The sequence below is a fragment of the Drosophila serrata genome, unplaced genomic scaffold, assembly GCF_035046125.1.
Source record: "Drosophila serrata isolate PLE 108 unplaced genomic scaffold, ASM3504612v1 contig_245, whole genome shotgun sequence".
NCBI lineage: Eukaryota > Metazoa > Arthropoda > Insecta > Diptera > Drosophilidae > Drosophila > Drosophila serrata.
The window spans coordinates 3,336,758-3,362,549 of record NW_028257143.1 but is presented as its reverse complement, the minus strand read 5'-3'; the positions used below and the strand labels follow the sequence as shown (position 1 = coordinate 3,362,549).

The 25,792-nt window shown below is 41.4% G+C and overlaps 5 protein-coding genes across 14 annotated transcripts; 3 read left to right on the top strand and 2 right to left on the bottom strand.

The window, feature by feature from the left end:
- Positions 1-6: 6 nt before the first annotated feature.
- loqs (double-stranded RNA-binding domain-containing protein loquacious) lies at positions 7-5,630 on the top strand. Of its 6 annotated transcripts, none has more exons than XM_020953723.2 (5): positions 7-177; positions 1,366-2,155; positions 2,210-2,495; positions 3,687-3,824; positions 4,899-5,630. In XM_020953723.2, the coding sequence occupies exons 2-5, from the start codon at positions 1,416-1,418 to the stop codon at positions 5,145-5,147; spliced, it is 1,413 nt and encodes a 470-aa protein (XP_020809382.1). In that variant the 5' UTR covers positions 7-177; positions 1,366-1,415; the 3' UTR covers positions 5,148-5,630. The 6 variants fall into 6 exon arrangements, with proteins under 6 accessions (XP_020809382.1, XP_020809381.1, XP_020809384.1 ...); XM_020953722.2 differs by having other exon boundaries at positions 34-173; XM_020953724.2 differs by lacking the exon at positions 7-177 and adding an exon at positions 1,083-1,257 and having other exon boundaries at positions 4,902-5,630.
- Positions 5,631-6,069: 439 nt separating this feature from the next.
- On the bottom strand, positions 6,070-7,600 carry Ing5 (inhibitor of growth protein 5). Of its 2 annotated transcripts, none has more exons than XM_020953729.2 (5): positions 7,454-7,600; positions 7,023-7,379; positions 6,740-6,948; positions 6,339-6,497; positions 6,070-6,272 (listed from the first exon to the last, which is right to left on the bottom strand). In XM_020953729.2, exons 1-5 carry the CDS (start codon positions 7,488-7,490, stop codon positions 6,171-6,173), a joined length of 864 nt encoding a protein of 287 aa, XP_020809388.2. In that variant the 5' UTR covers positions 7,491-7,600; the 3' UTR covers positions 6,070-6,170. The 2 variants fall into 2 exon arrangements, with proteins under 2 accessions (XP_020809388.2, XP_020809387.1); XM_020953728.2 differs by having other exon boundaries at positions 6,782-6,948.
- A 226-nt stretch (positions 7,601-7,826) lies between these two features.
- On the top strand, positions 7,827-15,890 carry LOC110185023 (general transcription factor 3C polypeptide 1). Its single transcript, XM_020953674.2, has 6 exons — positions 7,827-8,022; positions 8,085-8,637; positions 9,809-10,550; positions 10,634-12,694; positions 13,108-14,504; positions 14,870-15,890. Exons 1-6 carry the CDS (start codon positions 7,938-7,940, stop codon positions 15,831-15,833), a joined length of 5,802 nt encoding a protein of 1,933 aa, XP_020809333.2. The 5' UTR covers positions 7,827-7,937; the 3' UTR covers positions 15,834-15,890.
- A 102-nt stretch (positions 15,891-15,992) lies between these two features.
- LOC110185105 (uncharacterized) lies at positions 15,993-25,628 on the top strand. Of its 4 annotated transcripts, none has more exons than XM_086832134.1 (7): positions 15,993-16,131; positions 18,103-18,533; positions 21,962-22,093; positions 22,211-22,638; positions 22,697-22,769; positions 23,829-25,073; positions 25,145-25,628. In XM_086832134.1, the coding sequence occupies exons 2-7, from the start codon at positions 18,105-18,107 to the stop codon at positions 25,274-25,276; spliced, it is 2,439 nt and encodes an 812-aa protein (XP_086688260.1). In that variant the 5' UTR covers positions 15,993-16,131; positions 18,103-18,104; the 3' UTR covers positions 25,277-25,628. The 4 variants fall into 4 exon arrangements, with proteins under 4 accessions (XP_086688260.1, XP_020809453.1, XP_086688261.1 ...); XM_020953794.2 differs by lacking the exon at positions 15,993-16,131 and adding an exon at positions 17,882-18,043; XM_086832135.1 differs by lacking the exons at positions 15,993-16,131; positions 18,103-18,533 and adding an exon at positions 18,654-18,787.
- Positions 16,282-17,368, bottom strand: RpL24 (ribosomal protein L24). Its single transcript, XM_020953675.2, has 3 exons — positions 17,291-17,368; positions 17,160-17,235; positions 16,282-17,086 (listed from the first exon to the last, which is right to left on the bottom strand). The coding sequence occupies exons 1-3, from the start codon at positions 17,293-17,295 to the stop codon at positions 16,700-16,702; spliced, it is 468 nt and encodes a 155-aa protein (XP_020809334.1). The 5' UTR covers positions 17,296-17,368; the 3' UTR covers positions 16,282-16,699.
- Positions 25,629-25,792: the final 164 nt, after the last annotated feature.

The window sequence follows — 25,792 nt, the reverse complement described above, 5'->3', positions numbered from 1 at the left end:
GTAGAATTTTTAACTTTATATCCCATAGTAGGCGTTGTGAAAAATTATCTCTATAAATTCTTTCCTTAATTCTGTGTTATGTTTTGTAATGTCAGTTTCCTGAATCTTCTGTGATTTCTTTATTCATCGAGGACGAAGTTGACTAGTGGGAATACCTGCTAAGGATACGCTACGTATGTATGTAAATATATTAGAAAACGGGTGTCTTTTGAAGAACTGCGATTCCATATAATCAATTTGTACGAAATCTATATCTAAATTATAACTAATTTTCATTTTGAAATATAAATTTAATACGTTTTATGTAGAAAATCAGAGAGCACCATTGGATGATAAAAAAGCTAACTTCGGCACGCCAAAGTTGTTATACCCGTGCAGATTGCACTAAGAATTAGTAATAATTAATACAGTATAAATTATATACATATATGTCAAAATACATATGTATATAAGGCTTTATAGTTACAGTTTTTCATTTAGTTTTGTGTTTTCCTCTATACTAATGATCGAAATAGTAGTCCTATTTTTATAAAGTTAAAATCGAAATTCTAGAATATTTTGAAAATCTTTTAAAAATTTAATAAGTTATAAACATTTTCCGATCGTTCCAATGGCATAGGATATAGTCGTCCAATCCGGCCCGTTCCGACATACATATATATGTATGTATGTACATATATACGAGTGAGAGTATATAGACTAACTGCAAAGATTCGTTCAGAGAGCCTAAAAACCAAGAAAATAGTTTGCGTAGATACGGACATTCGGACAGACGGATATGGCTAGATCGACTCGGCTGTTGATGCTGATCAAGAATATACATACATATATAATTTACTCAGAGGTGCTTGCTTTACTGCGTTGCAAACTTCTGACTGAAATTATAACCCTGCAAGGGTATAAAAATTGATTGTATATATACATATGTACATCTACATACATATATATAAAGTGCAGCTTTCATCGGCTATAGGTCGATTTTCTGTAATTTCTAGCGTTTTAATTAGAAATAATATGTTCGATCCTAATGGGAATCGAGGAGTTAGTTAGACCAACTGAAAGCATTTGTATTATCGATAAGTAGTAGGCCAGTGTCAACTGTCTGGCAACGACGTCAGTCAGTATATACATACTTACATCTCTATAATTCGTGTGTGCGTCTGGATTTTGCTGTATTTTTTATTTAAGAATGAATTATTAACTAACCATTAATAAATTATTATTAAATAAAAAACAGTTAAAAACCGCGAATCATCAGTAAGTATATCCGTTTCCCCTTCCGAAAAACAAATGCGGAACGCGCAACCCGCATTCTACATCCCTTTGAGCTACGAAAGCGGTGTTATTGATTTTTTCCCAAATCAGATACACACCAAGGAGTTTCCAAAGACCGCCAGTAACCACCACGTCCAGCTATGGAGCAACAGGAGAACTTTTCACTTCCCCACAGCATGCCTTTGCCGCAGCAGCTACAGCATCTGCATCACCAGCAGCACCAGCAGCCACAGCCGCCGACTCCCGTTCAGACTGGATTTGCTCCACGGCGCCAGTACGACAACTTGGCCGGCTCTGGCTCCGCATGCCTGGGTAATGGCAACACGTCCGCCGGAAGCCCGAACAAGGGCCCACCGATGATGCAGCGGCCCATCAAGGCCAAGAAGGAGAAGACGGCGATGAGCCAGATTCCTCAACAGGCCGGGCTTCCTGGCCAGTTGCAGCTGACGGAGATAATCGACACAGGGGCGGGCGGGGGCGCTGGTCTCCTGCCCGCCGATGAGGCTCTCAAGTTTGTTAGCGAGACTGACGCCAACGGCCTGGCGCTGAAGACGCCAGTAAGCATTCTGCAGGAGCTTCTCAGTCGACGCGGCATCACCCCTGGCTATGAGTTGGTGCAGATCGAGGGCGCCATTCACGAGCCGACGTTTCGGTTTCGTGTATCCTTCAAAGACAAGGACACTCCCTTCACAGCAATGGGTGCTGGACGATCGAAGAAGGAAGCAAAGCATGCGGCGGCCCGTGCTCTCATCGACAAACTGATAGGGGTGCAGCTACCGGAATCACCCAGCAGTTCTGCCGGCCCATCAGCGTCGGTCCCCGGCCTCGGAGCTGGTTGTGGTAGCGGTGATGGCAACGCAAATGCAGCAGGAGGTGGCGAGTAAGTAGGCAGGAGTATTTCGGTCTGCTGTATCATTATTCTGTGTACCTTCAGCGCCGGCGACAAGATCGTCGGCAACCCTATTGGCTGGCTACAGGAGATGTGTATGCAACGTCGGTGGCCTCCACCATCGTACGAAACGGAGACAGAAGTTGGCCTTCCGCATGAACGGCTCTTTACCATCGCCTGTTCGATTCTTAACTACCGGGAAATGGGCAAGGGCAAGAGTAAGAAGATCGCCAAGCGACTGGCGGCGCACCGGATGTGGATGCGCCTGCAGGAGGCGCCCATCGATTCGGCCAAGATCAGCGAAAGCATCTGCGGCGAGTTGGAGGGCGAAGTGAGTACACAAACGCAAAATATCAGTACGATGAGTGCTCGATACGATCGCATTTCCAATGATTTTGAGTTGCTTGAGATTTAGTTTAGCCTCCTCCTGTCGAGTCCACTGAACCCACGCTGTCCTCACGTTGTTTTTAATTTTGTTTAACGTTGCTTTGTCCTTTTATCTATTGCGTGCATGTCATTTTATGAATTGTATCTTTAGCATAAGAACTTGTCTTTTTTTAACAAGGCTTAAATGGTTTTAATTGGTTTTAGATTTGTTACCTAAATTGTTATTTTTGTATATTCTTCTGTCAGAGCTTGGCCTAATGACAAATATTCTTAGATTATGACAGGGTTCATGTAATAATAACAATATTAATATTATGTATAGCTGAAAGCATACAAAAAAAAAACCGTACCAACCAGAGAAAATAAATAACCAACTCTGACATTGAAGAGCTTGTATATTCTATGTTCGAACAAATCCTTCTGTTAAAGATAACTGGTTACATGGTCACCCTGGGTTTTGATATTTGTTATTCCTTTCAGGGTTAAAGTATGTGTAAATATTCTGTATCGGCTTAACTAACCAAGTATTGTCCGTGTGTCCGTTTTTACGAAAACGAGTACCTCGGTTTTGACTAGTCTCATTATAATAAAAGTCGGAACGGGCCGGATCGGACAAATATATTATATAGCTGCAATAGGAACAAACGGTAAATTCGGTAAATGTAGAGGAAATGTTCCGCAAGTGTTAAACTGTAACTATAAAACTGTAAACATAAAACGGATATGTATGTAAATGTAATGAAGGTAGGCATTACTTCGTTGTTTTTTAACATTAATATGTATTATTTGATTTGTATTAGATGTGAACAGATTATTGTTAATCCAATTGCAATCTGCAAACTTCGATATTCCGAAGTTGGTATCATTACTTGTTTTTCTATTACATTTATACAGATTTGTACATATTAAGGCATGCCACTTTTTTCTTCAATTCAAGTTATGAAGTATTAACAATTTATAAGCGGTCAAATAGAGCTCTGCTTCTAAAATACATTTATACATAAATTCAAATTCCAATTTCAATTGGAAGTGATATGTTTCAACTCACCATTTAGCGTGGGAGTTTCCGAATGTGTATTCTACATAATATGAAAGAAACAAAAAAGAAAACAAAAATTGCGCTCTTATTTTACAGCCCCGCAGTAGCGATAATTATTATGGTGATTTGAAAGATATCTCTGTGCCGACACTGACCACGCAACACAGTAACAAAGTGTCCCAGTTCCATAAGACTCTGAAAAATGCGACTGGTAAAAAACTACTCAAGTTACAGGTAAATCCCACTGTCACTATTTTCACACATGAATTTTCTTCATTGTCCAATAATTTTATCATTTGTCAGATCTTTGAAGTAATAAGATTTTTTGTGAAGGTTCATAAAAATAATTCTACACTCGACTATGTACATATATGCCAAGAGTAGGCAAAAAAAAGAGTCGCTAAACATTAGATATTTTACGATGAATATTAATAAATGCCGGTTTGTCTAAAGATATAAATACGTTGGGAATTTAATCTAGTAGACAAATTTTTTTTATTAATTCATTTAACTTATTGAGTTGACTTTTTTTAAACAATCTCTATATTTCTAACTTCAATGACAAGCGGTTTAATAAAATCAAATAAATTAAAGCTCAATAAAATAACAGGCAAGCAGAAACATAATAACCAATATCGTTCACCATTAGCCATTAGTAGGGAAGCGGTAAATTGTACTTGTATATACTCAAGCAATTCTACCAAAGGCCTTTTAATAACAAGATGCAAAATGCCTTTGAACAGCCACATATAAGAAAAGTTGGCCTAAAATACCTAGTTGCCCTAGACCGCCTTCCATATGCGTTCAGATCTAGAGTGCTTAGGAATATACATATGTGCACATTTTTTTTTTCGCCGTATGCCTACAAAAGAGCCCAAAAACATTATTTTGCTCTGACTTTAAATTAAATTTAAATAGATCCAGAAGTTAGCTAAAAAATTCAATTTAAAAACGATCTATAGGGTAACTCATCTTGTTATTTAAGGTTTCGACTATTTCTTTGGCTCAGTTTTATTATAAAGTTGAGAAAATCGGTGTGCAAACTTTGACTTCTTACAGCTAATTGTATTTCGTTTTTTAATCAAACAGAGAACATTCAAGCCTCTAGGATAAAAATATATACATACTTAGGAAAGTGTAATTTTGATACTTCTAATGTAAGCCAAACCTAGAGTGAAACATTGAATGCAAAGAATAGTTTGTGTTGTGTAAATTGTACTTTAATTGCATATGCATATTTACTTGACTGATAAATCCGCATGCATCTGACCCGCTTTTAATGCAAGGTTTCTCCATATTTACTTTTAGAAGACCTGCCTGAAGAGTGCCAAGATGGATTACATCAAGCTTCTGGGCGAGATCGCCACTGAGAATCAGTTTGAAGTTACCTACGTGGACATCGAGGAGAAGACATACACTGGACAGTTCCAGTGCCTGGTGCAGCTGTCCACGCTGCCTGTGGGCGTCTGCCATGGCACCGGTCCATCAGTCTCCGATGCCCAGCGGCACGCTGCCCAGAACGCCCTCGAGTATCTCAAGATAATGACAAAGAAGTGAGCTGGCAGCCAACCAGACTGCATAGCAAAATCTGAACGCACACCACGACCACGACGACGACGACCAGTATATATGCATGGTGATCGAACCTCAAGGCTTTCCTTTCCAGCCACGTCTAGCCAACGATTGCCGCGTCTTCACCTGCAGTTTCTTTTGTTCTTGGTTTCCTTCTCGATTTCTTTGATTAGACAGTTGCCTATATACAGTATATATCCATATGTAAATGTTCATATACACATGCCCACGCATGTTGTGTATATGGTAACACGTACACTTGCATATACAGACAAGTGTGTAATCTACTCGGAAATCTTAGTCGCTTTGAAATTGTAAAAAAAAAAAACAGCCAAAAACTAAGTCCACATAAAAAGTTAATAAATTAAAGTAAAATGGCTAACTTAGACATAGGATTGATTGTTTGGTTTATAAATTTACATGTGGCAGTGATGAGGCTTGAAAATACACACATATTCGGTAATCGCAGTGTCTCTAGTTTTATTAATGGGGTGCAGAAAATAAATATGTTTAGATTTAATTACGAATTTAACAGTTTATGTTCCGATAATAACCTAAAACTGAATAAAATCTAAAGCCAGTCGAGGTCCCTTCAGCATTGATCACTATTCTTCCTCAGTGCAGTTGTTCGCAACTTTGAGGCAAAGTTTCTATATAAGGATGAGTAACGCCATACGAATTATGTAACTTGATTTTTTTGTCCAAGCTATAAAGCTATATCCAGGCTATTTTTAAATATTGTTCAATAGCCAGAGAGAGAGAGAGCTGTTAAGCTAGGGCGACTGGCTTGTACTTACAGCCTCAACACAATTGCTTGTGTACACTTACACATGGAAGCAATTCAAATATACGGTCGTTATCTATCCACGTAAAATGTTGAAGTTGGTGAGAAAACGGACGCTGATGATCGGCTTTAGATATGTATGTTTAATAAGAAAAGTGACTTGCATGTCGAAACTTAATTTAAATTAGTACTTAGCTTACTTATCCCACTAAAAACAATTAAAACTATTTCTTCTTACGGTCCTGCGTACATTTGGGACAGAACCATTTTCCCTTGGGCTTTGTAGTTAGGCCGACGCAAGCAAAGTGGAACCATTCGATGGGGCACTAGGCAAATTTAAAGGTCAGGCATTAAGTTTTAATGGAATAAGCAAAACAAATATAGATACTCACGTCGGGATTATCGCATCCAATCATCTCTCCATATGACACCTGGTGGCACAGGCAATACGTTGGTTCATTGGGATCCACAGGCATGTCCATTACATCGCTTGGATGTGTGGCGGCCGTGTGACTGGACTCTTTCTCTGAATCATCCACTTCGGCGGCCTTCTGTATAGATGGGCAAAGGAGGAAATATTTATTACCGAATGTTAAAAAGTTCAAACAGTTGTTACGTGCAAATGATAGTGAAACGAAAACAGAGTGTAAAGGGGAAGTCTACGGAAAAGTAACAGATTACCAGGCTTGGGGGCTAAACGGGAGCAAAGAAAATATAAGTACATAGGTTGGTTAATCAAATTAAGATTTCAATAAAATCAATACATTTAGATGAGAAAATGAAGATGATTTACCTTTTGTGCGCCCCCCTTGCGAGTGTCTTTTTCTTGATTTACCTTGGACTTTTTCTTTTTGGTACCTTGGCCGGCGTTGGTGGTCGAATTAAGACTGGTATTTACATTGGTCTGACTACTACCACCACGAGCCGTTTCCTCGTCCGAGGATGCAGACTTTTTCTTTTTACCAGATGTAGCCTTGCTGTCCTTGGTTTTTTTTCTACCCTCTACAAGAAGTACAAAGTTTAAGGTGAATACGACCCTGAATTCTAGGGCAGACAGAGTGCAGTTTTGCCCTTACTTTTGGCCACTACTTCCTCGGATTTTGCTCGCGTAGAGGAGGCCTTTTCCTGTATTTCGCCCTCGAACCGAGCCAGATCGTTGTCCAGTCGTCGGATCTGCTTGTCGACCAACTCGTACGTTTGGATGGCCAGCTGCACCTTGTCGTCGCTGTATTCCTTAGCCTTTCCGAACAGAGCCTTGATGTCCTCCAGCCGCTCCTTGCGCTCCTCGTCGCCCAGTGCCCCGTTCTCCCCCAGCTTGCGCATGAAGTCCTTGGCGTGGCTATCGATGCTCTTCATAGCCGTTTGGGCGCGATCATCCAATTTGCGCATAAGCTTAAAATTTCGCTCCAACTCGGTCGGTAGACTTTCCAAGCCTGTAGGGGGAATGATATTATGAATACTTAAAGGGTATTCTGCGCGACAGTAATGTGCAGCGCTAAGTGCCTACCGTCCAGATAGTTCTCTAAATATATTGCAGAAGACATTTTGTTGGATCAAATTAATGTTTACAGATCTAGGAGAATGCAAAAGTGTGACCGCAGCTCTAGTGTTGATATATACCACTGGTGCTGTCGCTTTAACCATTTTGTGGCAGGTATTGAGCCATTTTCTAGCTATATAACGCGGCCCAATAATAATTAAAATCTCATAATGTTTGCTTCAGCGGCTGTTCCTTGATTGAAAAAATCGAAAACAATTTTTATTTTTTAAGCGAATAACTAAAATGGTTTTTATATGTTTAGGGATATTTAAGACAAATAACGGGTGTTAAATGTTCAATTTAGCTAAAAAAAATTCTGGGAGCTCTGGCCTTTAGTCCCACAACAGTGTTGGAAAGCGAAAAATTAGATTTCCTTCTCTTTGAACGACACAGCAAAAGAACAAGAAGTTTGTTTTGATACATTCTGTAAATTCTGAAAAGCAACAAAAAGATGACCGCTACATCTGGAGGCTCCTGGATCTGTGCTATCTTCGATGAGATTGCTCTTGAGGGCCTGCAGGGGGTGACACTGCCTTGTATGATGATTACATTGACCTTCGCCGACAAATGTGTTAAAACATTTCTCTTACTCTTTTAGATCTATGGGAACTACTAGCGAAGCGTCTGTGCGGCCCCTCCTCACCGCTGCCGGACCGCGTGCGGGAGCAGGCATGGGCGCTACTGCTCCGTTCCCAGCCTCAAAAGGTCGAGTTCTTTGAGCTACCAGAACCGCGACCTTTTCTGCCCTATTATGATCGCGAAAACGACATAGACCCTGAAACGGGCATGCCTGTGGTTCAAGACGAGTGTCCCTTCATGTTATATACCGCGGCTTTCGTGCAGGAGGACTGCGTAATGGGCAATTGTACGGACTTTAAAACCCGTAAACCAATTCTATCCAGTGATCTAAGAGCTCAGACCGCTGCCCAGGCTACCGAGCATTGGGGCGGCAAACTAGTTATTGTTGCTTCGCAGGAGCTTCGCCAGGCGGCGTTGACACCAGCGCACATGATGCTGCCTCAGAACATGCCCCTGGCATACTATGTTTTCCTGGAGGCCATTGGTCGTTCTCGGCACAGCGGACTCACCACAACGGGTCCTTGGTCTCTTATTAATTACACCAAGGACCCTGGTATTGTGTTCTACATCAAGTAAGAGTATATTTAGGTGTTTCCTATTGATGGGCCATATCATTATTTTTATACCCTTGCAGGGTATTATAATTTCAGTCAGAAGTTTGCAACGCAGTGAAGGAGGCACCTCCGACTATATAAAGTATATATATTCTTGATCAGGATCAACAGCCGAGTCGATCTAGCCATGTCCGTCTGTCCGTCTGTCCGTTTCTACGCAAACTAGTCTCTCAGTTTTGAAGCTATCTGAATGAAACTTTGCAGTTAGTCTTCTATATACTCTCACTCGTATATATGTCGGAACGGGCCGGATCGGACGACTATATCATATAGCTGTCATAGGAATGATCGGAAAAGTTTTACAAAAAAAATTATAAAATTAGTTTATTAGTTATTAGTTTTCAACGGAATTTGATCAAATTTGAGATATAGCCATTTCATATTATTCTACAATTTTGTGTAAAATTTTATGAAAATCGGACGACTATATCATATAGCTCCCATAGGAACGATCGAGAAATTAATACAATTAAATTTATAACTTTTTTAGTTTTCAGCTGATTTTCATTAAATTTGAGGTATAGCCATTTTATGTAAGTCTTAAATTTTGTGGCAAATTTCATAAAAATCGGACGACTATATCATATAGGTGACATACAAACGATCGTTTGATGTAGAGGAAAAATGCAAATCTGTGAATGTAAAACTGCAAATATAATATGTATCGGTGAATGAAATGAAAGCAGGTATTACTTCATTGTTTTTTAACACAAATATATATAATTTATATTGTATGGATTCCTATTCATAGAAGTTCTATCTGCAAGGGTATATAAACTTCGGCGTGCCGAAGTTAGCTTCCTTTCTTGTTTCTTTCTGTGATGGCTCATGGTGCATTATTTCAATTGCATATTAAAACGTATTAACTCATCTTACTATGAGGTTTGTTTGAAATATTCTTCATAAATCCATCTAAAGACGTAACATTTTGTAAAGTTCTTTTGGAAACCAATTTGAAAAAATTTGCAGAAGCAAGAACTTTTCCGAAGGATTAAAAACCTTAAGTAAAGCTTTTTTTGGAGCTAAAAACACGATTGTATTTCCTTTATATAACCTTAAGCATTAATTATTTTATTTAATTAATTTTATTTACTAAAAAGTTATATTTTCTTTATGTGTACCTTTCTAGAAACAAGCTACTGGGCCAACAGTTAATTACTTCCCAGGCCTACCATGAAATTAACAAAGGTCGCGCCCTAATGTCCTCGCTTCTGCATTTACCACGATTTTATCGCATATACAAAAACAAATCACTGGAAAGCCTTGGGAAGCTGTACTTGGCAATTATGGAAACAAGCAGTCGCCAAGTGCCCGTGTCGCAGATTGCCGCAGTGCTGGGAAATCCTACCCATTTCAAAGTGAAGAAGCTGCTGGTGACACACACCTTTCGAAAGTTCTTTGAGACCAAGCAGGTGGAAATGTCTGTGCCAGTAATGACCAAGACGGGCAAGTTGTCCAAGACAGCAATCCGCAAAGTGACCGTCGCACAATTGCGAAACCCCGAACTGCAGTTGAGGGATTTCTACAAGACCGACGAAATCGAGGAGAAGGCGACTCAAATTGAGTTCCTTGACCTACGCCATTGTTACCTAGACATGCCACCGGAAGAAGAGGTGTACCGGGCCGTGGCTCGATTTGGCAAACGTGGACTAACGAGTCATGAACTATCCCAGTATACGGGTATCAATGCCCTCACTATGCGCCACTTCGTCAAGCAGTTGAAAAAGTCGGGCCAGATCAAAATGTACTCGGACCAGGTGGGGAAGAGCCGTCATTTTCGCTTTATGGCCACAAGTCAGTTTGAGGAAGATGTCAAGCTTAAAGATGCAATGAATCACAAAGAGCTACCAGTTAGATGCATGGACGAGCCGGTAAACACCAAATTAAGTTTAACATTCTTAGTGTGCTCTCGATGTAGGAAATCTAACAAACCTCTTTACGTTTTCTTTTCCAGAATGTACCCAAGCAGTCAGAGATTCCGATTAAGGATATACCAGATATAATTACCCATTCGCGACCAATGGTGTTTAGCGTAAAAAGAACTAAGTCAAGAAACCAGACGCTGCGCCACATAAACCGTCGAAAGGTGATTGTTCGCCTGATTGACAAGCACTGTGTGGTGCCCTTACATCGGTTGCAAAAGTGTCTTCAAGAGGAGGAACGCTTGGCCGGCTATACGGACAACCTGTGTCGGCGATCGTTGCAGCGGCTTTTACGCCCCTTAGTGGATGCCCATGTGTTGAACGTGTTTGAGATCACCATGCAGTACAAAGAGCGTGTCCGAGTCTTTCGCTTTGCCACACACCCAAAAATCGGAATTGACCACTCGTTTATGCAGCGCGAGATCCTGAAGCTTAAGAGCAATATGCATTTGATATCCGAAGAACGCATGCACCGGCTATCTGATCTAAAGCCAAAGGAGCGCAGTGAGGTTATCGCTCGGAGAAAACTAGTTTTGGAACGACCTGCCAGCTTATCAGCCATAAACAAGATTCAGGCTCCCAAGCTCCTCCTGGCGCGGACGCTGCACGAGTTCCTCTATTATGTGGTGCATGAGATTCCGCCAGACCAAAAACCACTGGACATGACTCCCGAACTAGCACAAAAATGGCAGAAGTCTGAGCCGGAGCTGCAGCCACGCCAGTTTCTGGAAGAGTGGCAAGCCGAGGCCAAAGAGGAGGGAAACATCCCGCCTTATACCGAGGAAATATCCTGGCGGACCTTTATTCCTCCACTGCCGGTGTATGAGAACAGGCCCAAGGGTTGGGTCTACTTCATAGACGCCATGCAAAGGATGCCGCTGTCGCTCTTTCAGCGCATCTGCCGCATCGAGCGCGATGCCAACGATCAACTGCGTCCGCAGTTGCAACACCCGGTCCGTCAGCACTATTTACTCTCGCAACTAAAACGGGATTCGACCGTGTCGCGGCTGAAGTTGCAACAGCTTTATGTGGGAATTCTAAGGCTGCTAAATAACATGGGTCTGATCCAGGTTAGCGAGGGCAAGCTAGGACGAGACGTACTGCAGCGTTGGGTGTATCTAAATCAGCGCACCTGCTTGCTGGATACCACATCCAGCACCGAACAAAACTACATGCAGGTCAGCACCGAACGCTCGTACACGCGGCTCAATTTTGAGTTCTCCAGCGCGGATCAAGTGGGCCACTATTGGGCTAAGCTGCAACATATCTGCATTTACACCAAGCTGGGTTACCGCAAAGTCCTGACCTCGCAGAATAGAAAGAGCCCGCTGCGATTCAAAGCCCTAACGTTTCTGCCCAGCGTGGACTTTGACCAAGCCTTAGAGATGGACAATGGAACGGTGCCAGGCGATCATCTTGGAGCTGCTGGTTTGAGCTCCCAGTTATTTGCCCACCAATTCCGCCATTGGACGTGGGTTCAGCACCAAAACGGAGGAGGCGGAAAGTCAAGACGAATACTTCGGGAGAGGTTGAGAAAGCCAATCCCTGGACGGAAGCGTACGACCTTCACACGCTTGAAAGGCGGTCCGCGTTTGGCAGGCCGAAAACACGGAGTAGGGCTGCCTAACGACGTAACTAAGAAGAGAACCAGTGGGCCACGCGACGATATCGATCGGGATGCGTTGCGAAACATGCGCACGCTTCGTGTCAAATGGACGCCCGAGGAAGATCGCCTGCTAAAGATGGGTCGGGCTGTCTACATGTTCATCGACGCACCCACGGTGACCTTGGCCTTGTGTGACTTGGGCCTTGTCTGCCGCGATGTGATCCGACGCTTTTTAGGTATTTGCAACAAAACAACGCAGGCCTGCGTGCGTAGAGTCCAGTTCCTAGTTAAGATGAGGCGCGAAATCCCGGATGTACCCAGCATGATTCATGCAATGCAAACACAGCCGGAGTTTCACACGATCTACAATGATACTTTCTTGGCTCAGCTGAAGCGGGAGTATCCGAATAAGAGCGAGTTCCAAGGGGCATTGATGACGCACTTTGCCCTTTTAATGGGAAAGCTCCAACGGATGACCGCGAAATCGGTGAGTTGAATATTGGTTTTTAGTAAACGATGAGAAGAAGGAAGTCACCAGTAAACGTTCCTTCATTTATTTAAAAAAGACTTAACTTTTCCGGTACCTATAGTATGAGGCAAGTGGCAATACAAGTGGATTACTGATTTTGTTCAATCGAAAATAAATATAAAATGTAGAATGAGAGATCTTGGATCGCATAAAATATATATGTATATACTTTGAGCAGCATCCCCATCAGAGTACGTCTATCCGTCCGTCTCAGAGACTATAATAACTATAGTTAGCGAATTTGGTGACATTTATGTATATCGGTTGCACCCTAAATAAGTTTGTTTGTTTGCTACTACAATTGTATATTGTGATTAGACCTTATTAATAATACTTACTTACTATTTAATTTGATATATCTCCCTTTCTAGCAAGGGTTTCTCAGCAAGCAGTTTTTATTGCCTGATTTTTTGGACAACTTCGGCAGTCAACAACTAAACGAGCTTCACTTTACGCAAGAAGACCAGCAACTAATCCACCAGGATCCTGTTAACGAGACGGAACTCCAGGTGGCCGTCGCTCACAGCGTTCTGCATAGTACTGTCTGCTGCGTCAAAGACAAAACGCTGCTGAATTTACAAACCTTTGAGATCTATAAACACTTCTCCGAGGAGGTGCTTAACGCGGCTTTCAACAAGGCGCGATCAGACTCAATGCTAGTGGCTGTTAAGCGACGCAACATCCAGTCAGCGTCCAGTCGCCAAATCACAGGACCAGGCCACTTGCTCAGTTCCAAATACAAGTACCGCTTGGTCTACACTAAGCTGACACACTTAGTATACGATGCCTTCTTTGCCTTGGCACAGAAATTGCGGTCTGGCCAAGAGCAACAGCAGCTAGCTTCACCGCACTTTGCCCAACTGCTTCTCATAGGGGAGTGTTTGGTGGGGAATAAGATGCGACTTTCACTACAGCTGCCCGCCAACATCCTAACCGTGGATATCTCAACCATGGGCAAGCAAAGCGGCTGTCCATCAGACCGTATTTTGGATCACTACAGCTGTATATTTGACAATGCCCCGCAGACAGAGTACGCCAAGCGGTTGGAGGGCGAGTGTAGCAGTACCAGCCGACAAGTTTCTCGCGTTCGATTCCATCCCGCAAACATGAGCTACCGCCTGCCTGCTAGTGCATACAACCAGCTCTCCAAGCTTCCGATGCGCGCCATGCACTTCTTTTGCGCCTTGGATGCTTTAGGCGAGGCTATCACTATCAGTCCCTCTCGGCTGGAGCAGGGCGACTGTCCATTCGTCAACTGTATTATGCGCAGCGGCAACTATCTAAACGCTGTGGAGCGAATTGCCCACGAGCAGCGACCAATTCTACGGCAGCTCGTGGCCGATGCTCTGCCATCATCACAGCATTTTCAATTGGAATCCCAGCAGGCGGGCACTGCCCTCACCGTGAGCACCTCTAATCTTCTGCCCTTCGCCCAGCAGCTAGAGAAGCACTGGCGGCGGCAGCAGCAGCTTTTAGAACTTAAAGATTTGGGAAAGATCCTGGCCGAGCGAACACTGAATAATATCACTGACTGGCGATCCATTTGTGCCGAGCTGCTTGATGACGATGAACCCCATTCGTGGGAGGTAGACCGCTCCCAAGAGTATGAGCCAGCGTTGAACAAAGAAGAGCGTGCTCGGGCCCAAGACGTATTCGTTGTCCATCTTCCTACCATTGGCATTGAGCTCGTCGAGAACAAGGACCTGCAACAACAGACAAAGTTGCAGATGGACAACTTGAGAAATTTGGTTTTGAAAAAAGTGGAAAAGTAAGTGGAACAATTTTTATAGCCCTGCAGGGTATTTTAATTTCAGTCAGAATTTTTCAACGCAGTGAAGGAGGCACCTCCGACCATATAAAGTATATATATATTCTTGATAAGGATCAACAGCCGAGTCGATCTAGCCATGTCCGTCTGTCCGTTTCTACGCAAACTAGTCTCTCATTCAAATAGCTTTAAAACTGAGAGACTAGTAGAGTGTGTATTTACTTTATATGGTCGGTCACTGCGTTGAAAACTTCTGATTAAAATTTCAATATCCTACAGTAAACAGACTTCTTTTCAGGCTGGATATTTAAAACAAATTAAGCGTTTAAATTTTTAATATTTCTCCTTTTGAATTATTTGCACAGAGCCACGTACTGGAAGTATACTGAGAACACATTCAAGACCCTTCAACCGATTCTTCAAGAGCGAAAGTATGACTCTCATGCCATCCGCCACATGGAAGATATTCTAAACTACATTGAACAGCATCAACTTGGTGTGCAGGCCCTACAGTTGCGCAGTATCTTTCCCCTTGGTGACTTCCTTTTAGAGACACTCCATCTGTTGGCTGATCACGATCTAGTGAAGCGTGTGGGCGTGTCCAGCCACATGTATGTGCACAAGAAATATATCCGTAATTGGGTTGTTCACACGTTCCATATAAAGCGGTTGCAACGGGAGAGAATGCAGGGCCAGGAGGCTCGTCCAGTCGCCGTTAGTCACAAGCGCAATCTAGACGCATTGGGTACGATGGGCACTTTCATGCCTCCTGACAAAAAGATGAAGCTGATGGAGCAGATAAGTAGCACAGGGAGCGAGAGTGATGATGAAGCAGAAGGATCGAAACCCAAGCGATCCGCAAGGGTCTCTTCTCGAAAGTCAAACGTCATCGCTGAAACTAAAACTAATCCACCATTAGATACTTCACGGGACGCCATTGCGATGAGGCCACAGCCATGGATAAGGGTAAACGCATCGCTCAATCGTCGCGTTCTGGATCGGTGGCTCGGCGCTATTCTCAGTGAAAGCATTTCACGTGTCGGATGTACGGTTCACAGTTTGTTTCTGAAATTCTCGCATATGGTACCGGTTGATATCATGTTTCTTCTGGAGCTCCTAGGAGATCTAGGTTGCATTTACCTCATGGAAATAAGGCCTCAAAAGGTGCACGTGGAAATGCTTCTAGATAATGATGAACAGGAAGGTGAGGAACTGCCAGCTACCGAAATCTATGATCCGATGCAGACTTATATTAAAGTGCACAGCGATGCAGTTGGCCGTCTCACCAACTTTATCGGCCAAAAGAAATATAATACTGAATTCATTTAGCTATTGTATAACATAACAAATAAGATAACTTGATTAAAAATGTTTTAAGCGTTCAAACTTGTCATAGTTATGATTATTTTCCCCTTTTGTAATAATTTTTAACTGAATTCTAAATTAAATAATTTCAATCTGAAGTTTGAAACGCAGTGAATCACTTCTCTTTCACTGTAAGTCACAGTCTATTTTAATATTTAAATTGAAGCTGGTCAAGGATCGACTGTGTACACAAAAATTTATAGTTTTTATAAAGTGCGCCGAAGGATTGGATACGAAGTTGAAGTATTTACTTATTTCTAAGGTGATTTGTAATATTATCTAGTAAGAATATAAAAATCAATTTGATAATATTTTCCTACTGTCGTTTCATAGCGAAAAAAGTCAGACGGACATGGCTTATACGCCTGCTTATACTGATACACAATATATATAAACTATATAGTCGTTTCACTACCGTTGTCAGGTTTAAAGTTTATTTTCAAAGTAGATTTGGTATTATTTTCCAATGGTGGTTTAATGGCGGAAAAGACAGACGGACATGGCTTATTGGCATATGATGATAAACAATATGTTAAGGGTCGTTTCACTGCGTTGCTAACTTTTTAAGTTCATTTTAATAACATCTTCACTTGACATGAACGCGAATATTCAGGCTGTAATCACCACATCCCTTCACTTTTGTCAGTACTTAACCTTTCTCTGTGCACAATTTTGTAGAATTGGAAAAACAAAAACACGACACAATTGACTTTTTTTTTTGTAACCACAAATTCGCATTTGAGGCGTTTTAATTTTTGTTTCACTTCTGGTTTCTTAGATCCTGTTATTAAAACTTTAGCACATCACTACCGACGGGGGGCAGGCATTATTTACCGTTTGCCACCGACGCGAGGAGCGGCCTTCTGCGTGACCTTAGCGGCCTTCTGCTTGGGCGCAGACTTCTTGGCGGGTGCGGGGGCAGCGGCCTTCTTTGCGGCCTTAACGGCGCGCTTTTGCTCCTTTGCCACCTTGATGGCTTGATCACGCTGCGCCTTGCGCACCTCCGGCTTCATGTTGCGCTTGGCCATGATCTCGGCCAGCGAGGCGCCGACGATAGCACGCTGGAACTTCTGGGTACGGCGAGTGCGCTTCTTGGAGGCCTCCTCCTCGATGCCCTTGCGGTGCTTGCGGCGGTAAAGCACGGTCCACGTAACCTTGCGGGGATTGCGCTTCATCAGATAGGACCGCTCGCACTTCTTGTCCAGGAAGGTGAAGCTCTAAGAGAGGGAACGAATATAGCATGCTTTAGCTATCATGTCTGCGGAGCATTCTGTACACACACACACATACCTTGCCATCAACCTTAACCATGGTTTTGCCATGGCCAGGGTAGATTTTGTACCCGCTGAATGAACACAAGCCGATCCTGAAAACGCATACTATATTAAATGAAGAAAACACATTATTTGTAGAATGCTTACTTCATTTTGTTGGCAAATTAATTGCAATTTCAACAAAATCCACGTGTGTGTATGTTCCGGAAACGAAACGAAAAGAAAGAGGAAGACAGCGCTAGGGCTGGGGGTCCGCGAACGATAGTAGCGAGAAACTAAATCGATGTTTTGTATCGATAGCTGTTTTTTCGTTTAGGACCCGTTTTTACTACGAGTCCATTTTTGTTTTCTGTTAAAGTTTTTGGAATAAAAACATTTCACATTTTTTCATACAAAATAACATCTGTTCGGAATCTCTTATTTTAGTATCTAACCCCTCGCAGCTCCAGAAAGATCATTTTGCTATTTTTGTTATTTTATGTTATGTTTTTATTTCTAATAAAAGTTTCGTAGCTTAGCATGTTAAGTGGCTGTGTATTATAGTCCCATTTCATTGCCATTTTATTACATATAGAGATGACTCTAATTTACCCATATTATTTGTGTAAATATATAAAACATTCTCTAGAATGTGCAGTAGAATCGCACTATTATAACTTGTGTAAAATGGTAGTGGCGGAAGTTTCAATGCGATAGTCGACTAGAATCAAACGAATTGATAGAATCGATGTTGAAACTAGACTTTTCGATAGTTCCATCGATACTATCGGAATAGGTCGCCCCAGCTGCACTTCCAGCTCTAGAACGCGGAAAACATTCAAGATTAATGCAATTAAAATAGGCGCATATAGTCAGGTGGCATAAGATATCTGAAAAAAACAACTACTTCAAGTCGAAATGGTGTGTGCCTAACAATACCAAAGGATAATATTCATGTGCTGATACTATCTCCCTTCCAGATATGGACCTGCAACAGTTCCTTACCCTGGAGCGTCAGCAACTACAGAAGGATCGGGAGCGGCTGGCCAACGAAAACCCGCTGACATGCCCCGCAGCCCTGCTTCTGGAAGCCGCCGACTTCAATGTGCAATGTCGCAGGACAAAGGAGTCCAATGAACCCGTCGCTGTGTCTCCTTCCTTGGCAACCGGCGGCCAAAACGAAGAACTTCTTTTGGACTTGGACTTAGGAAGCCTGGAACGTGTGGATGGGGAAGATGGGGTGCAGGTCGAGGCAGACTTCAGCCCATCTAAATCCACCAAGGAATTGGCAAACCAACGCCAGCTGCTCGTCGGCAGCGCTCGTCAGTACAAGTCGCCAAATGTGTCGCTACGGCGCAATTTGGAAAGCGGGCGACCGCTAAGTGAGAATCGCTTGCCAATCCGTCGGTCGGTGAGTACTTACATGTATACATATGTTGGAGCTTTGAAATGTGCGTTGCGTTGCGCTTCATTGGTGCACCGCATCGCAAATTTCTAATGCCATAAATGTGCGAAATTTGTTATTCTACGCCTCATTGAGCCATGTTACTCATGCCTTTTCAAGCATTTTCAGAGACTTTAAGTCGTTTGTCTTAAAATCTTTGTCTCAGTTGAACCAAAGATTTCATTGTGTTATTTTCCCTTGAGTTTGCCGTGCGCCATTGGGTAAGTCCCATTCTCAGAGATATAAAATCAACAAGAATTTTTTTTAACAGAAGAAATTGAAAATTCATTTTATAATATTTTGATTAATTTATTTCATTTTGAATTGTCATAATTAAGAGATCAAAATTTATTCACGAGCTGTAAATTTGTTGCAACTCAAAAATATTCATTTCAAAATAGCTGAAAAGCCAAAATACTTTCGAAAATAAAAACAAGGAACTGTAATAATTATCGGCTATTTGAATAGCCAATCCAAAAAGACATAAATAACTTCTTGCAAATTTTACCTAGCGCTAGACAAATCATTGTATCTTAAAAAAATCAAGCATTCCATAAATTTTACAAACAACAAATATTTTGTGCAAGAAATAGACGTCAGAACATGATTTTTATGCACTTATTCGATTTCACTTTTCATTTTTTTAATTATACATTTAATTACAAACTCACCCGCACACCTAGTAATTAATTTGTTGTCCTACCTGCTACGGTGTCAGAGATATATGGTCACCTGTCTTTTGTAGCTACGTTCGGCGGCCAAATTAGTTCGGGATTTTAATTATTTACATTCTGACTTTTGAAATTCCGTGTTTTGTTGCGTTTTCCTCGTGTCGTGGCCTCGATTCCTTCCGCTATCAATGTTGCATGGCCCATTGTAGCCACTGTAGTCGCTGTTGATGTTGTGTGTTGGCTATTGTTACCGTAGTTAGTACATTCCGTGCTCCAGTTAGCATTCTGCCGGCTCTGCTGTGAACAGGCCAGCCATTCGTTTAATGAATTTTCTGGCAGCGCTCTCAGTTGTAATTTGAAGCTCGTTTGTTGCGCTTGCTCTTGTTTGGGACTGAACTTGAAATTACTTTGCATACATATTATTCTGCTATTCTCTGAATCCCTCAAACCAAACCTATGTATATGAGGTAAGCGGAATGTGGAGGCGTGTCCCTGATTGCCGGCAAATCAAAATCAACGAACGGAAAAACGAGGCACATTCTAATTGACTTAAATAAAAAAGGAATAAATCAAATGACGTGAACCAAATATTTGAACGATTTCTAAAAATACAAATATATATTATTCTATTTCATTAAAATATCTAGTCAGACTATTAATGTAAGTTGTTTTTTTGTTTATTGGATCACAAAATTGAGTTTTATGTAGATAAAAAAAATGGTACCTTGCCCAAATGTCAGCACCACCACCGATCTTTATAAATTTGTAATTAAATAGTTTAGTTTAGTTTACTAAAACACAATTGTATATCCACTTCTTCGTTTCTATTTTATTTTACCAATAAAGCGGTAGGTTCATGTCCGTTGTCTCCTTGCTTTATTCCGCCGAGCTGCCCTTGAACTTATACTGAAGCGTGGCGACAACAAAGGCGTCCATTCCCGTTCAGCTTTCACACGTCGCACTTTCATTAGTTTTCGCACATTTATTACATATATATGTATATATAACCTAACAGGCACTTAGTTAACCCAATTTTGATGTGACACGCAACAGAATTCGATGAATGGGCCTAGTAAATAGACTCAAAGAAATGGCCGGAAAATGTACAGTGGGTCGTTTAGGGAGGGTGGATATAATAAATATTTTGAAAGGTTACCAAAGTCTATTCAAACTCTGTCAGCTGTATCTACAAAAATAACACAAATAAAACAAATAAATTGAATTTTTTTTTTTTCTATAACATCGATAATAATGGATTTTTTCATTTTAAATCCGATATTTTTCGATAATTTTGATTTCAATATATATATTGATTTCAATATATATATTTTAATTTTAATATACACTATTTTTGGTATGATATTGAGCGCGGTAAATTTCCTGGGTATCAGAGATGGAGACCTTATTTCGATCGATAACTGCCAGTTAATAATAAGCAATGCATCGCATAGCATAAATAGCATAATTTTTTGGACTCTTTATTAACTTTATCAAAATAATGAAGAAATTCAGTAATTATCCACTGTTCTTAGCCCTACTATCGGATCATAAAACAAATAGAGGACTTGCCGCATTTCCCATACCTGAGATGAGCTGCGTGACCATGGAGCTAAGCTGGCTCCTTGCCATTTGCTCCTCCACTTGCCCGTCTTATTTGCAGTCTTTATTTTGATAGTTTCCTTGACCTGAATCGCTGGTCTGTTATGGCTTTTTTAACATTCGTTGTAAGACTATTATTAATCTTTGTTCACAATCTCTTGGTTAATTGCACATAATTAGGAAGGGCTCGAACAGCTATTGAAATGTCCCTGCACTTCAATCCAGGCACTTAACTTAAATTATGAAAACGTTAAGACGTACTTTAATTAAGGTGCACATCATCATGGCTAATATAGAGTGAAGCGTAATGCATGCAGGCAACGTGCCGAATGGTGGAACAGCTGGGCCTTGTTGATAAATTGGCGTTGCAAAACGTCTCAGCCCAATGCTAAAGGCGCCTCCTGGCTTTGGGAACGGTGCTCGTCCTTTATATTATTATATTTCTTACCCCTTATATACCGAAGGGAGGCATATAAGAAGGAAGGCAAAATTGAATAAACTAGTTTTTCATATTTTATTTTCAGAAACTTAAATATAGTATTAAATACTAAACCTAGTTCATTTAATGAGTATCAGCTGTGCGGGATTTTAACCTTGAATCAATTAAAGGGCAAGAAGAAGCCCATTCAGGACATAGAAGATAGGAAACAAAATATTTAAATCTATATCATTGTCTTTAATTTTTTTCAAAGAAGATTTTAGGACCTTATCCTCCACGAGGATATTTACTATTAAATACTGGGTATTGACTCAGTCGAACTCTTCTCCCCATATATTTGTGTGGATTTGTATATAATTTTGTTGATGCCATCGGTGCACGCGATCTGCGACGTCGCGTCGACGGCATACAAAATTATGTGCAAAAATGGCAGTAGGCATTGTGGAGTGTTTGGCGGAGCAGCTCCTGCTTCTCCTTGTGCTGCTCGAAGAGCTGGTGCTGCTGACCCCAAAAAGCGAAGTCTGGATAATTTGTTGCCCTCACCTCCCCGCCTATATGTGAAAATGTATACGAGCTTCTTGACGGTGGTTAGTAGTGTCGCCGTACGGAACACGAGAGTTGGAAAAAGAAAGAGCGCGATAAGGAATATATAATAAATACATACAACAACTCTCTTTCGCACGCAGGATGATATGGAGCAATGGGTTACGGACACATTTTACTCCTACTTTCCCGGCTTTAACAATGAAAATCAGAAGCGGCAAAATTATTTGCGTGAGCGACAGCGCGAGAACCAGCAGAACTTTCTCAAGCACCAGGCAAGTGTCCGGAGATTACCATAAAAATATTTATTCGAACTATGTGCTAGGCGCTCGTTAAGCGCTTAGCAGTGTGAAATTTATGAGCTGCCAAATAATTGTTTGCTTTTGTTCCAGATGCTCCATCCGCCAGTCACCAACAAGCATCAACGACCGGGTCACGTAAAGAAGACGTCACAACCTGCTCCAGCTCCTGCCCCCGAGAAACCCCGTTCCTCCAGCCAATCTAGCACAAGCATATCCAACCAGAGCACAACTGATAAGACTGACCTAGAGTTAATTGTAAATAGTAATCCCAATTATGTGCCGCCTAAAATTCGGCCGGGCACAACACGTCATAAGCTCCTCCAGGATCTTGGCCATGTGGAGCTTTCTAATATTGTAACTGGGGATGGCATTATGGAACGCAATCTACGTAGTGCTGAGCTGGAAACAGCTCGCAAAAAGGATTACCAGCGAGATCTTATGCAGCAAATTGAGGATAAGCGTCGTTCCATCGAGCTCTTAAGAGAAAAGGAGCGACGACAAGAAGAGGCCTTGACCAGGTATATACCATTTGCTAAACACAACTGTTTAGATTATTTATTTATTAATCTCGTTCAGACGTCTGGAAGCACAACTCAAGACAATAAAGTTGGAGGAGCAGTTGGAAAGGGAACGTCTGCGCGCTGAAAAGGTAAAATCAACTATTTAATTTTGTTATTTTACATGATTTTGATTTTAGGGTCAATATGAAATATTTTCCGAGTTCTGTATTTAAACTTATGCTTATCTGGTTTAAGTTTGCAACGCAGTGAAGGAGTCATCTCCGACCATATAATGTATATATATTCTTGATCAGCATCAATAGTAGAGTCGATCTAGCCATGTCCGTTTCTATGCAAACTTGTCTCTCAGTTTGGAAGCTTAGTTTTGCAGTAGGTTTTCTATATACTTCCGCTCGTGTAGAAGTCGGACGACTATATCATATAGCTGTCATAAAACGATTGGAATATTTTTAGAAAATATTTAAAACTTATTTATTTTTCAACATAATTTCATAAAATGTATGATTTGGGTATTATATTTTTTAAATATAGGTGACTGTTCCTTTTTTTTTTAAATATTTATTATTTATTTATTAACTTTTAATGATCGAATTCAATCTGCAAGGGTATACAAACTTTGGCGTGGCGAACTTAACTTCCTTATTTGTTTCTTTTTGAATTATTCCAAAAATTGGTTAAAAATAATTAAATAATTATTATATAGCAAAATGAATAAATTTAACTCCAGGCTCAGAAGAAATTAAGATCAATGTAGAAACAAGATGCGTAAATTTATACGATTGTTAGGCAGAGTTTTTTAGAGCCGACGTCGCAATTTTAATCTACACCCGTTGTGCATTATGAAGATTACATTTTTCATTGATCCTATGTTCCTAACAAGCCGCAGAACTACATAATAATAAAAATGCGGGCAGTACGTCTATTGTGAACCTTGGGCTTATTTATATTACTAGATATTGAATATGTAACAAAAACGGCAATAAGACTTAATTGTTATTGATTTGAATTACTATAACATAACCAGTAGATGCTATCGACGTACAAACCGCTCGCCAACGAGAATGTAATGTAATTGATAGGACTATTTTGGTCTTTACCTATTAACCAACTAATGAAAGATAATTGCAAATGTCCTTCGGCTAAGTAATTGTGCTAATCTTTTATACATTTTCTCACTATACTCACAGGCACGCTTTGACTCGGAACAGAACCGCTTGATGCGCGAACAGTTGCTGACCAAACTGGAACAGGATGCCCAGTTGCTGCAGGACAAGGGCAGAGGAACAACCAACAACTTAGCCGAAACAAGCAATAACGCCAACAAAGTGTATAAGTACTTCAGTAACTCGGCTCACCACGAGTACAGACGTGGCCAGCCGTTGCCGGCGGCCGTTGATCTCGAGTTTGAGGTGCCTCAAATGGCCAAGATTGAGCGCGAGTGCTTCCATTTGTGCGAGAAGATCTGTCCGCTTTGCGACGAGCCGCTAAAGAACTACGAAAGCTGTTGTCTGCGATGCCAACGTAAGATGGCGTTAAAGCTGAAGCAAAGTGAACCGAACCGGAGGGATGCCACCAAAGAAGAAAAACAGGCCGAAGGCGACTCCGAGGAGGGAAAACACCAGGAAGATGATCGCGAGGATGACGACCCCAACGAACACAATTGCCAGAGCAGTTATGCCTTGGTGTGCCACAAATGCGAGCGCCTTTATGCCATGTGTGGGGATTGCTTGGCCAAAAGCGATGTTTGTCGCGCGTGTCAGCGAGAGCGGAATGTCTGCATGAACTGTCGTCGAAATCTGTGCTCCTTTTGCCTAGAAGAGATCGCTTGCGGTAGGGACACGGAACGCACTCATGTCAATGAAAAAATCGAAACCCGTAGGGCGGATGCTTCTTCGGACAATGCTTTTGAAGTCTTGGAACTGAACTATTCAGTGCCGCCAGCTAATGACTCTACCGATGCAGTCTCGCCCCCGTACTCTATTAATATTGCACGTAATTCGATTTTCCATGAGGATCACAAGGACACGCCATTCAAGGCCAATATCATTGATCAGCTTCCGGCAGCAGCCTCGGGTAGTGCCAACACCAGCTTCGAACTGGACAGTGCCGACGAACAATCCATGGAGCGAGTGCGACGACAAACAGATCAGCGCTTGTCACGCTACCTCCGGAACTATGGTGATCTTGCCACCAAGCAGCAGCAAAAACAGATGGAGTTGCAACGAAGCAAGAGCGATTCGCGTCACCGGGGCACTCAGACAACGCCACAGTCGTTAGCCAGAAGGGATGTGGTATTGAGGGAGGCGGCGGGTCACAATTTGTCAATGCCCCTGCTGCGCGAGATGCCAAAAATGACGCGCACCGAAACGACGTTTGCTACGAAAACAGAGAATGGCCAACGAAAGATGGACAACCTTAAAAAGCGCTGGGAGGTATGTAATTACTTCATTATTAGTATTGGAAGATCAACAAAATTTACATTTGTTTTACTATCTATTCACAGGTACCCGCCGTGCAGAAGTTCACCGTTTCTACATCATCGCCTAAAATCCTAACCCAGGTGGGAGCCATCCGGAAACAATTACAGGCGGCGAGATTCTTTGATGATGTAAACGTTGATCCGGACGATTATTGAAACTCAACGACATGTTTTACTATAAAAAGCAAAATATGTTTGTGCGGATTTTAGAATTTCAACCATTATTCCATCCAAGCAATAACGAATTTAATTCTCCACGAAGTCTTCTTCATTTAACTCGAATTTTGTTTTGTAAAAAAACTTACATGGAGTTACAGCTTTACAATAAGCTGATCCCTAGTGCTTCTACTTTATTCCATAAGCTTTAAAGTTTGTTAACGTTTCTGTTCTTATTTCTTTATGGACACATTAAAGTTTCAATTGAAAGAATATAAAAACAAACGCGCCACTCTATTTGATTAAGTTTCTAAACATTTAAATAAATAAAAAAAAGATTGAGAATCGTAAATACATCTTATTTGTCTCTTTTTTTGGGTGAAAAAGTAATACTTTATTTTAAAAGCCGGAAACTACTTCATTGTTCTTTAATAATAATATATTCGGGATTTAGATTTTCAAATCGAAATTGGCCGAAAAAATTAAAATTATATTGCACGAATGCGAATCTTTGCT

What these genes read in the sequence shown, in the direction of transcription:
- loqs (XM_020953723.2), top strand. Translation starts at nt 1,416, where the DNA reads ATGGAGCAACAGGAGAACTTTTCACTTCCCCACAGCATGCCTTTGCCG. An exon ending in AATGCAGCAGGAGGTGGCGA is followed by an intron (nt 2,156 to 2,209) that starts GTAAGTAGGCAG and finishes GTGTACCTTCAG; the next exon opens with CGCCGGCGACAAGATCGTCG. An exon ending in GCGGCGAGTTGGAGGGCGAA is followed by an intron (nt 2,496 to 3,686) that starts GTGAGTACACAA and finishes CTTATTTTACAG; the next exon opens with CCCCGCAGTAGCGATAATTA.
- Ing5 (XM_020953729.2), bottom strand. Translation starts at nt 7,490, where the DNA reads ATGTCTTCTGCAATATATTTAGAGAACTATCTGGACG. An exon ending in TTTAGAGAACTATCTGGACG is followed by an intron (nt 7,380 to 7,453) that starts GTAGGCACTTAG and finishes TTCCCCCTACAG; the next exon opens with GCTTGGAAAGTCTACCGACC. An exon ending in GCAAGGGGGGCGCACAAAAG is followed by an intron (nt 6,498 to 6,739) that starts GTAAATCATCTT and finishes CCATCTATACAG; the next exon opens with AAGGCCGCCGAAGTGGATGA.
- LOC110185023 (XM_020953674.2), top strand. Translation starts at nt 7,938, where the DNA reads ATGACCGCTACATCTGGAGGCTCCTGGATCTGTGCTATCTTCGATGAG. An exon ending in GGTATTGTGTTCTACATCAA is followed by an intron (nt 8,638 to 9,808) that starts GTAAGAGTATAT and finishes GTACCTTTCTAG; the next exon opens with AAACAAGCTACTGGGCCAAC. An exon ending in AACGGATGACCGCGAAATCG is followed by an intron (nt 12,695 to 13,107) that starts GTGAGTTGAATA and finishes CTCCCTTTCTAG; the next exon opens with CAAGGGTTTCTCAGCAAGCA.
- RpL24 (XM_020953675.2), bottom strand. An exon ending in TGGTTAAGGTTGATGGCAAG is followed by an intron (nt 17,087 to 17,159) that starts GTATGTGTGTGT and finishes TCCCTCTCTTAG; the next exon opens with AGCTTCACCTTCCTGGACAA.
- LOC110185105 (XM_086832134.1), top strand. Translation starts at nt 18,105, where the DNA reads ATGGACCTGCAACAGTTCCTTACCCTGGAGCGTCAGCAACTACAGAAG. An exon ending in GCTTGCCAATCCGTCGGTCG is followed by an intron (nt 18,534 to 21,961) that starts GTGAGTACTTAC and finishes TTTCGCACGCAG; the next exon opens with GATGATATGGAGCAATGGGT. An exon ending in ACCTTAAAAAGCGCTGGGAG is followed by an intron (nt 25,074 to 25,144) that starts GTATGTAATTAC and finishes ATCTATTCACAG; the next exon opens with GTACCCGCCGTGCAGAAGTT.